This window comes from Hydractinia symbiolongicarpus, chromosome 13 (assembly GCF_029227915.1).
Source record: "Hydractinia symbiolongicarpus strain clone_291-10 chromosome 13, HSymV2.1, whole genome shotgun sequence".
NCBI lineage: Eukaryota > Metazoa > Cnidaria > Hydrozoa > Anthoathecata > Hydractiniidae > Hydractinia > Hydractinia symbiolongicarpus.
In genome coordinates this window covers 10,520,401-10,532,509 of record NC_079887.1, presented here as the reverse complement: position 1 = coordinate 10,532,509, position 12,109 = coordinate 10,520,401, and the positions used below count along the sequence as shown (strand labels likewise).

At 32.7% G+C, this 12,109-nt stretch overlaps 1 protein-coding gene across 2 annotated transcripts; it reads right to left on the bottom strand.

Moving 5' to 3' along the window:
• Positions 1 to 1,965: 1,965 nt before the first annotated feature.
• On the bottom strand, positions 1,966 to 11,771 carry LOC130623295 (serine/arginine-rich splicing factor 1A-like). Of its 2 annotated transcripts, XR_008981132.1 has the most exons (5): positions 11,485 to 11,771; positions 5,193 to 5,332; positions 4,725 to 4,948; positions 3,927 to 4,100; positions 1,966 to 3,798 (listed from the first exon to the last, which is right to left on the bottom strand). XR_008981132.1 is itself a non-coding variant. In XM_057438762.1 (4 exons), the coding sequence occupies exons 1-4, from the start codon at positions 11,670 to 11,672 to the stop codon at positions 4,008 to 4,010; spliced, it is 645 nt and encodes a 214-aa protein (XP_057294745.1). In that variant the 5' UTR covers positions 11,673 to 11,770; the 3' UTR covers positions 3,820 to 4,007. The 2 variants fall into 2 exon arrangements, 1 of the variants encoding a protein (XP_057294745.1); XM_057438762.1 differs by lacking the exon at positions 1,966 to 3,798 and having other exon boundaries at positions 3,820 to 4,100; positions 11,485 to 11,770.
• Positions 11,772 to 12,109: the final 338 nt, after the last annotated feature.

Genomic DNA, 12,109 nt, shown 5'->3' with positions numbered 1-12,109 from the left:
AACTGGTATATACATTGCATACAACAATTATTATAGTTTTCTATTATTCAAATCAAAAGTAAAAGAAAATTAAAACATAATTTTCCCTGACTTGAGGGGAGCGTCCATTATATATTTACACTGTTCGACGCTAGTACGGACTCTCGTTGTCTCGAATATGCACTATCTCGAACTTCCCGCCATTTTAAACAAAAGCTTTGGTCCAGTCAGAATGTGCTGCCTCGCTAACTAAACTTTGTCTCGCTTTCCCGAACTCCGCTATCTCCAACTAATTTTGTTGCCTAGAGACGAATTACATTTGTTATCTTGAAACTTTCAGTAAATGTCGCTCAAATAAAATGTAAACTTAGGTTTCTTTTATTTGACATTATTTTCTTTTGAGTTACACCGCAACTCGTTAAAAAAATTAAAATCCTGCTATCTCGAATTTTTTCCTGGTGTAGTTAAAGATATAGACTCGACTGTAGTAACTTTCGCGCATTCGCTTTAAAGAAAAATTACGCGTAAAAGGTTTCTAACGCGAACATGTATACGCGCAACAATTTATTTTTTATTAAGAAGCTAACTGCGAAAAAAAGAAATTAAAACAATATCTAAATCTTTAAATTTTACTATTTCCTCATTGTTTTAATTTGCGTGAAAAGTGGTACATGCATGTTACAAGTAGTGCGAATAAGGTAGACGTTTTCATCAAGATGTTATTCGAGGTTTAGTGGGGGGGGTTCTGGTTAATTAATATGTGCGCTTATTACTGACTTTTATTGTTTTAATAAAGTTAACATACAGAGAGGACTAGCAGCACCATTTCAACACGTTATTTAAAAGTTAAACGTTAGTATAAAAAGCAAAGAATTAGGAAAGAAACAACAAAAGGTTACAGATTTCACGGCCTTTCTCCGTATGACACAAATAATTCTTTGTGAGAAAGTGACTAAGAAACTTGACTGGGCTATCGAGGCAAACAAAAACAAGCTAAAAATTTGTCCCTACAAGCGCTTTATTCTTGCCCAGACTGCGCTGTATGAAAGTCGGTAATTAAAACAGTTTCACGGGATAACAAATTTCAATTTCAGCAGACATAAAATTTACCAAAAACAGGGCACCTACTCAAGCAAATGTGGCTTTGGTTTCGGTATTTTAATGGCTTGAACTATCCCCCTAGAAGAAACAAATTTACTTTTTTGTTAGGCTGACATGTCAATCGAATCAAACTTTTGTACTATCACGTTTTTTTCGTATCAAACTGACATGGTTTTCACATGATTTTAAGAGCAAGTTTTGAAAACTATTTCTACCTTTTATTCCTTTTTCTTGTTCTTTCTTTTCTGTTAACTTACTTCAAGGGAAAAAGTGTTTGTGGAAAAAGCTTTTGGTTTTCGTGGTTTTTGGAAAATCCGCAAAGTTCAAAGTAAGACCAATCAATGGTGAACCGCAAGTTTTTCCCCCGCGAAAGTGCTAATTAAAAATGGACTCTCAGAATTTTGTTCCTACAAGACAAAAAATATAAAAACTAGTTGGAAATAGATGCAACATTTTGTAGATATGCAAATTTTTTCTAGCAAGATAAAATTTTTGCGGTACAGTGGAACCACAAACACTACTTGCATTTAAGTACTAAGTTTAGGCTTACAATTTTGTTTTGTTCGAAAAATTTGAGCGTTATGTTACTTAAGCAAAAATATAGAATGTTTTTGACACTTACGGATCTAAAGAGAAGTAAAAGGTAAAACCAAACATACTCCGCGCACCTCTTAAATTATTTTTGGTAAAATACAATACAGGTTAAAAAATTCCTATCTTTCTAACCGTCTAGATTCCTTTTTTTCGCCACACAAAATAAACGCAGTTTCTCTAGTTTTGGTAGACAAGATAGATATACAGAAATTTCATCTCCTTAAGCCTTTGACTCTATATTTCTTGGCAGACAAGATACATCTAGAAAAGTTTGACATCATCAAAGACGAGTTGTTGTCAGTACGATATATTTCGAGAAGTTCTGTATCTTCAAGATATTTTCAATCCTTATTTCTCAATGGTGACAATACATCTAGAGAAGTTCCGAATCTTTAACTTATTTTTTGGTAGACACGATACATCTAGAGAAGTTATGCATCTGCAAGATGTTTTTACCTCCTTTTTTCGTTAGACACGACACATCTAGAGAAGTTCCGAATCTTCAAGATGTTTTTAACTCCCATTTTTCAGTAGACACGATACATCTACAGAAGTTCCGAATCTTTAAATGCTTTAACACCTTATTTTTTGGTAGACCCGACACATCTAGCGAAGTTCCGAATTTTCAAGATCTTCAAGATATTTTTAACTCCTTATTTCTCGGTAGACACGACACATCTAGAGAAGTTCCAAACCTTCAAGATGCTTTAGCTCCTTATTTCTCGGTAGACACGACACATCTACAGAAGTTCCGAATCTTAGACCCTACACATCTAGAGAAGTTCCGAATCTTCAAGATGTTATTACCTCCTTATTTTTTGGTAGACACTGCATCTAAAGAAGTTCCGAATTTTTGAATGTTTTTAACTCCTTATTTTTCGGTAAATACGATAATCTTCAAGCTGTTTTTAACTCCTTATTTCTCGGTAGACACGACACATCTAGAGAAGTTCCGAATCTTCAAGCTGTTTTTTTTTTACTTCTTATTTTTCGGTAGACACTACATCTAAAGAAGTTCCGAATCTTCAAGCTGTTTTTAACTCTTTATTTTTCGGTAGAAACGACACATCTAGAGAAGTTCTGAATCTTCAATATGTTTTTAACTCCTTATTTTTCGGTAGAAACGACACATCTAGAGAAGTTCCGTATCTTCAAAATGTTTTTAACTCCTTATTTTTCGGTAGACACACACATCTAGAGAAGTTCTGAATCTTCAAATGTTTTTAACTCCTTAATTTTCAGTAGACACGATACATCTAAAGAAGTTCCGAATCTTCAAGATGTTTTTAACTCCTTATTTTTCGGTAGAAACGACACATCTGAGAAGTTCCGAATCTTCAAGATGTTTTTAACTCCTTATTTTTCGGTAGACACGTCTAACACGTTTAACTCCTTATTTTTCGGTAGACACCACATCTAAAGAAGTTCCAAATCTTCAAGCTGTTTTTAACTCCTTATTTTTCGGTAGAAACGACACATCTAGAGAAGTTCCGAATCTTCAAGATGTTTTTAACTCCTTATTTCTCGGTAGACACGACAATCTAGAGAAGTTCCGAATCTTAAAGCTGTTTTTTTTTTACTTCTTATTTTTCGGTAGACACTACATCTAAAGAAGTTCCGAATCTTCAAGCTGTTTTTAACTCCTTATTTTTCGGTAGAAACGACACATCTAGAGAAGTTCGGAATCTTCAAGATGTTTTTAACTCCTTATTTTTCGGTAGACACTACATCTAAAGACGTTCCAAATCTTCAAGCTGTTTTTAACTCCTTATTTTTCGGTAGAAACGACACATCTAGAGAAGTTCTGAATCTTCAAGATGTTTTTAACTCCTTAATTTTCAGTAGACACGATACATCTAAAGAAGTTCCGAATCTTCAAGATGTTTTGAACTTCTTATTTTTCGGTAGAAACGATACACCTAAAAAAGTTTCGTATCTTCAAGATGTTTTTAACTCCTTATTGTTCGGTAGACACGACACATCTAGGGAAGTTCCGTATCTTCAGAGAAAGTTCCCTATTTTTCAGTAGACAAGAGTCATCTAGAAAAATCCGCATCTTCAAGTTTTTGATTCTCTGCTCCCAATCCTTAACGGAAGTTACCCTGGGCAGGGTTCAGTCCTCGTCTGAAAAAAATTAAACAGTAGTTTCACAAAAAGGAGCCTAAAAACTTTATATGCACATATACAAACAAGATATTAAAAACACTGCTACATTCGAATAAAAGTCGATAAGGATGGCTACTTAGTATTACCTAACATCCTTATTTAAGTTCTAAGTGTTATCAAAACATTTTTCTATTGTGACTACTTTATTCCTCGTGTGGTGATTGAAATCATCTGGGAGATCGAGATCGTGAACGCGAGTAACTTTTTCTTCGCCTGCTTGAGGAACCGTCCTGCTTCACTCGTATAATACCTGTCTCACCCTGAAAGAACAGAAAAAAAATAAGCATCATAGAAAAATTAAATTCGCAACCGAGGTAGCGACGCTTAACCAAAAAAGTACGACAAAAAGGGTGCATTGAGTGGATTTTAAATGAGATCGACTTTGTTGGTAAATTATGCAATAAAAAATAACCAGGGTTCTTGAAAAGGCAGATTGTTTTAGCAGGAAAAATGTTAAAATTTGGTTAACTTTCTCGGACACATGAACAGATCTATCTTGCAAATCCTTTACAGTCTTCAGTGATTATGCGCAGGGAAAAACTTACTCACTTTAATCCCTTTTATTAAAATTACAGTAATATCGTGCAAGAAGAAATTAGGACTAATCCCTAATCTCACATGTCAGAAAATAAAGTATTAGGTAGATTAGATTAGGGGGCAATTTAACTTTAGAATATGGTGGTCAATACTACATAAAGAAAAATTATTAAATACGAATTACATTGACGAAAACTTGAAAACTTTACAACTTATTACAAAATCGTATGAGGAAAATGAAGGTTAATAGACTAAATTGATAAAGTGCTATTACTTTTGAAATTTTTTCTCTTCTACCGTCAGACTTTTGAAAATAGTTATAGAACCCTGTAACAATTTATACATACTTCGTGTGATTTAAACTTTGAATCATCCATATTTCTAACAGCCCATTCCATGTCATCACGGCGTGAAAATTCCACCACACCTGTGCCATCACGGAAGACATCTGCATATACCACCTCGCCTGCTTCTCGAAGATGATCTTTTATGTCCTGCCAGCTTCCAGTGGCTGGCAGTCCTGAAACCAACACGCGGTAATCAGATCTTCTGGGTGGTCCTCCTCCACGTCCTATCAGAAAAAATTTTGTTATCATAATTTTTTTTTAAATATTTTTCAGATACTTTATGAATGAAACAGCCATACACCAAAACGTTAATACAATACAAGAGAATATTTATCTCACAAAAAGTTTCAAATCCAAAAACTACTGCTTTTTGTTGATCTTTTTTTCAGAAAATTAACACTGTTAGTATTTTTCAAAGAGAAGTTTTTCTATAAGAATTAAGCATTTATAGAGAAAAAATACTGCAACCTCTTCCTCTTCCTCTTGAAAAACCACCACGAAATGAACCACCAGAACCAAAATCTTTTTTTCCTTGTGGGTATTCAACTCTCAGTCGACTACCTTCAAAATCATAACCATCCCTGTATCTGATGGCATCTTCTGCATCTCTAGACATAGATAGAATAATAGGTTTATACGGTTGACAATTGTATTAATAGAAGTGGGATATTCAATAATTAGAATTTATGTAAACTTGATATAAAACCCTTTCAACACCAATAATATAACACCAAGATTTTTAATATGTAAAATTCTTCATATACACCAATAGTAAGGTTTAGGTCAAAGTTTTACTTTTTAAGTCATTTCGCCTGCGATTTATCGCCTGCCTTTATTATTCTGCTTGTGAGATACACATGTAATGTCAAAGTAAGAACAGAATTCCTTGGAGTTTAACAGCGGCTAATAACCATATCTAACATTACATTGTTAGCATTGGATCATGAAAATCATTATATATTCGAATTAATTAATATTCAATTTAGATCAAGGATTTCTTCTATTTTTCACTTATTTTATTTTAGTTATTTTTTTATTTTAGTAATTTTTTTAGTCCAAAAGATATATAACGATAACAAATTACAATATTGTAGTACAAAATATATAAAGTTTAAATTATAAAATCAAACGCCAATAAACGGAACATAAATATCGCCATATTTTTTTAAAAACATTTAATAATTAGTGCAGCCACAAGTAAAAACAAATCAAACAATGCTGCCTAATTACCACACACTATAAACTAGTCAATGTTCATGTCAGACTTGAGTTATTTGGTTTGCAAATCCACTGATTGCAAACCAACATGCAGATCCCAAGTTATGGGGTCGTCAGCAAAAAAATGGGAGGCTTGGGCAAGCAAAAAAGTGTCATTTTGGCAAAAAAATTTGGGTAATCAATTAACCTTTATAATATCTATGCATTGATAAAGTTTGAATGCACGTCCCTTAACAGGTTTAAAATTACTGATGACAGAAAATGTCCAAATTTGCTTTTACTTAAATATGACATCATAATTTATGCAGCATAATTGAATCTAAAATTTCTTTAGATGTAAATATCTTGAGAACGAAAAGTTTTTTTAAAAATTTAAAAGAAGTCCAACATCATTTTATACCTCATGTTCCCTTTAGGGAGTACTAATTTTTGTTAATATCACGATGCCTGGATTCCTAAATTTTTTTACCATTCCAGGAAGAGGATTATTCTATTACGTATTTTGACGTTGGTTACTCTATCTGTTGTAGAGCACTGGCTTAGTGATGCTATTTGCCCATTTCAAAAAAAGAGCAGAAAAATGGACAATTAATCTAATATTATGTCCAGGTTTGCAGTTGACCAGAGTACCTTGAAAACTAGGAATGTGGTTCTATAAGCTATCAAGTATCCAATGTCTTCCGTCAAATCTAACGCTCAACCTCGCTTCATAAAAAAGTACCTCAAAAGAACTATTTTTTATTGCAGTATTAGTTGGGGCTGGGGTTAGATATGGTTGGCTAGATATTGATTATATAAACATTTTTATATCAGAGATTCATTATCTCTTATTACTAAGAGTGTTAGTGAGTGACATTAGCTAACTTTCTCTTTTCACTGGCAACACTGGATGGCTATACACTGATCCTTAGCCTTTAATCTAGGATATACTACATTACCAATTTAGGGGGTAGCTCACTGATAAGAAAATTTTACAACATTTTATATATTGTATCTTTGTAATCATTTATTCTCCTGCTTTGCGAGTGTCACATGAACCAATTACAGGCCCCTATTTTTCAGTGTAGCCATTATGATTTGTGGAAAACATGCTGCTCACCCAGTCACTGCTTCATAAATTAGGGGCTGAATTTTTGTTTTCCTACTTCAAATCTGTTATATTGTGCAGTTTTTGCTAATTTAACCTGTGAGTTTGACCATGAAACATCTGTGTTTTCCCTTAACTGAAAGTTATACCTGTGTCACGTCTGTTTTTTTAAAAGGTATATATATTTTAAAAAAAATACTAAAAGTAGGCCCCAGCAGTAACCAACAGTAACCAGCAGTATTTTAAACTAACCACCAGAGAACCACCAGTATTATGAAATAACCACCAGGGAACCAGCTGTTTTTTCAAGTAACTACAAGAGAAGCAGCTGTTATTATTATTTACTCCAGACAAGGCAGCAGTAGCGGTGCGAAGGTGTTGTGACATTTTTGCACAACACTTCATGACCTTAAAACTACCAAATATGATAAATAAAAGGGAACCTAGTTCCCAGGGCTTTTTTCTGATACTTTATGCTCTTGCTAACTAGCTACTTTTAAGTTGCTCCCACGAGGCGCATTCCGCGAAGAGTAATTTTCAAAAATATGAATAAATTCGCTGAATTCGCAATAATTAACCAACTTAAGTTATTTATTTCGCCTACAGGTAATAATGGAAAAAGAAGAACAGAACAAAAATATTGTTTTTAGCATTAAAGTTCATTCTTTGGAATAAAATGTAAAATGTTTTGTTTTAACTTTGTATAGTACTGATGATGGCAAGCCGAAAAGCTTTTACTTTTAAAATATATATATATATATATATATATATATATATATATATATATATATATATATATATATATATATATATATATATATATATATATATTGATTATTTAAAATGTAACATGTTTCAAGGAAAAAAACGTTCATATCGAGAAAGCATAATTTTTTTATACTTGAACAGAAACCAATTGAGAGAAACAATGTATATTTTTTGCTGGATGATACGATGTTTTTCCACAAATTTATTATTTCATTTGAACTTTATTTTGTCAAAAAAGAAAAAAATGTCTTGTTTTGGACCCTTCTCAGTACAGTGATATTTGGTTTAAAATACACGAATTGCAAAATGAAAATCTTTCAGTCAAATACATAATCTAATTAACGGGAATAATTTTTTAGGAAGTGTGTAATCACTGCGGAAATTATGGATTCCTCAACAGTGGATGCAATGGCAGTAGAGGTATCTCCTACACTCGATGACTTCAAACTGTGCAGTTTATTAATTCATCCAATTCATTTGCACTTTAACATTTACCACAAAAAAACAGTGTCTTGTTCATAGTGTTTTTCGTTATATTTGGTTTACAATTCAGATATAAGTTTGTTATTTAAAAAATTTATTTTGTTTTTGTTTATTCTCACATGTGGTTTTAAAAGCCTTCTGTCCCAACTGTTGCATAAAGCCCGAGTCACACAGGACATAAATATTTTAGAAATATGGGTCTTGAAATATTGTGTACATTATAAAATGTTTCACATTCGAGGCAGGTTGTGTTTATTTCGTTTTATCTATTTAGCTGGTTGTCTCTTGTGGTCACTTCAAATTACAGGTGGTTCTTGTTGGTTACTTCTGTTGGTTACTTATTTCTGGTTACTGCTGGTTCCTACTTTTAGTAAAAGCGATATATTTATAAACATAGCAATGTTTGAAAAAGCACTACATTCACAATTGTTTTTTTAACGCATGAAAAGAATATAACATTGTAATTGTAGCAATTGTAACATCATAGCAAATAACTATTAGCTAGCACAAGGGTGCTGACTCACCAAAAATGTTGCAAAAACAACAGGGGCTGTCAGATGACTTCCAGCCTTTTAAAAAACTTAAAATTTTGCCTAAAGAAACCCAAAACAACTCAAAACAACATTTCCCTAAACATTTATTACCATGTATAATTTATTCTTATAATGTCAAGCAGTGGGTGTGGAAATTTGAATATCATTTAACCCATAATAAAATCCCACAAATAAAAAAATGAAAGTAAAACAACAAAATAACACATTCCTTCTTCCCGAAAAAATTTAAAAGACAACAAAATGAGCTTGCACGCGTTGCAGTTGGGGGCATAATTCGGGTGTTTTCTGACACTGCTGTTTCGCTACGGTCAAACCGCGGACAAAATTAAGATGGCTTCCACAATTTTTTTTTAATTTTTTTAATTTATGAAACTTTTTTTGTATTGTTTTAATTTTACCGAATTAAAAAGCATTAAAACGATCTACTTTTCTCCTTTTTTAATATATAAATATATTATACATGTGTGTTATAAATTTTGAGTTATTTCGTCGAACAAAACTAAAAAAAACATTATTTTGGCGAAAGTTTCCCATCTTTCCAACCTTGTACCAACGCCGTGCTACTAGCTACGGACTTGAAAATTCGTATGGGGGGCCTGGAAACATGGTTCTATCGGCCGGCACCATGCACCGTTCGTCTCGCAAACTATAAACTACTTAAATTTTAGGCTCTCAAAAAGAGGAGAAAAAGTTGCCAAAGTGGTGCACGGCAATTTGATGTAGTGTGATCCTTTTTCTGTCTAATTAAATAATTAAAAAAATCTAAGCAAGTCACATTGATGGCGTTTAATGTTTTGGTAGGTATGGTTTTTCCCAGCAAAATTACGGCAACTCTGTGTTTGCTAAAGTTTGACAGAGCACAGGGTAAGGGACAAAACAGTAAATTACTTTATTTTGCAGGGATTTTATTATTATTTTTTTTGCTATAAGATCACCCTTGACTTTAAGAAATTGTTTTATAGCTTGTAAAACTTCAAACGTGGCTAATTGTTATATTTTTATATAATATTTTTTCTTCTGTTTTGTATTTTTCTGTGAAGAGTAGCTATCTTTTGGTCCTAAAGTTTTGCATTTTGCATCGTGTTTTGTGGCTAAGTCACTTAATACTTCTTTTTTATATTTAGTTAAGACTTTGGTGGGCTTTTTCAAGATGAAATTGTTGAAATGAAAGATATTTATGGCAAGCTAGTCAGCTAATCTTGGCTTTATCACAAGATTGGGTGCTATTTTATACAATTTATAAAGAAACACAAAATGATTGTTTTGTATATATGTAATGTATATAATAAATAAACTATTTATGCACAACGTGAGATATTTTCTACTAGCATGATAAACTAGAATGTTGAAACCGTGGACTCTGAATGACGTTTTATTAAATGTAATATTACATCTACATCATCTTTAATGGTCTCAGAATCCAAATTAATGTTTTTATTCAGTTAATAAACAAATTTTAAGCATACATTCAGGCTTTAAAGGCCGTTTTCACATAATTTCTCACATTTGGCCCAAAAATAACCCTTTCGACAATTTCGGACAGACTAATATGTCATCTACATCATATTTAATGGCCTTAGAATCCAAATTAATGTTTTTATTCAGTTAATAAACAAACTTTAAGCATACATTGAGGCTCTAAAGGCTGTTTTCACGTAGGTCTCACATTTGGCCCAAAAATAACCCTTTGGACAATTTTGGACAGTAATAAAATTAAGTAATTTTCATTCCAGATATTTAACCTAGCCTGTGGACTAAAAAAAAACATGTTTCCTTAACTTTATTCCAGAGATATTGTGTGGAAGACATTCATGGAAATTTTAATTTTTAAGTCATTTTTGACATTTTGGCCTAAATATACCAATTTCAGACAGGTGTCAAAAAATTTTTTTCTTTTAATAATATGGACAATTTTTCTGAGATTATTATTCTTTTTACAGAATATAAAAATTTTATTTCGTTCTTGATATATCCTGTTTTAACTGAGAGGGTAATTCGAAATATTTTTTCGTAACATTTTTGTCCCCTTCAAAACAACCGTGCTGACAGGCCCAGGCTTTTCCTGGCGGTCACAGACAAAAAACGTAAAAGAACGCACCAAAACGCCCACCGCCACCTTCACATTTAAGGCGCTTTCGGTGAGTTCCCACATTCCCCATGCTAATAGCTATAGCTAGAATAAAATTAATAAGCAATTCTTGCGGTCGGAATTTTCTCCTTCGTTGCTCTCTGATGGGGTACAAAGTTGACTTTTCACGGTCAAACTTTCACAGTAGCAACCTTAATTAAACAGAATTTACAAGCAAAACACTGTTAAAATGTTGCAAAATGGCAAAAATTAAGCAGTATCTAAAACATATTAAAGATTTGACTAAAAAAAAAGATTTTCTTGAAAAATCCAGTGTTGTAGTTATGAAGGTTTCACCACAAAAACATTATGATTACGGCATTTGTACACCATTTCATAATGGTTGCTTAACCTGATTACTGGCCCGTGATTGGTTCAACCAGTGTTATGATGCCAATCCGATCGCAAAAATAGCTAATGTCACTTCTTTTTAAGAAATTAATATCCACCCCCATAGAAATGTCCTTGGTGATGATTTGTGTATAATCAAAAAACAAAAACAAAAGTTTACAGAAATTTTACCTGGGATCTTCAAATTCCAAAAATGCAAATGAAGGTCCCCTTCCTCCATGGCCATCCTTCACGTTTACATCAATAATTTTTCCATACTTGGAGAAAAGATTTTCAACATCTCTACTTCTAATGTCTTGTGGGAGGTTTCCCACGTAAACACGACACTTGTTATCATTTGATCTGCTCATTCTGTCCATCAAAGAAAACTTGTCCTGCCCTGCTTTGGTTTGGTTCTTGACAAAAAGGGTCAGCCCTTTTGATATCCCGATTATCACGGATTAACAAATCCGAAGCGTGACTTCAATTTCAAAAAACGTGGCGCCAAATAATTTTGTGCAGCAACTTCGTCCCAACACGGCTTGTTGAAAGCCACAATAGAAAGACCCATTAAGGCTTGGGTACAAGGTAGCAGACACAGTATTTTGGTTAGAACATAGGTATTAGCAAAGCCTTCGTCACAATTACTTTTTTTTTTGTTTCTCACCTTATTGTTTATAACTTTCAAGTTTCTAACATTTCTAATATTGTACACCACCATCAGCCTTCTTCGTCATTCCTTTTCTGTTTTTCATTAATTTCTTCTTTTTGATAATAATAAGATAAGAAATATATATTAAAATTGTAATGAATAAAT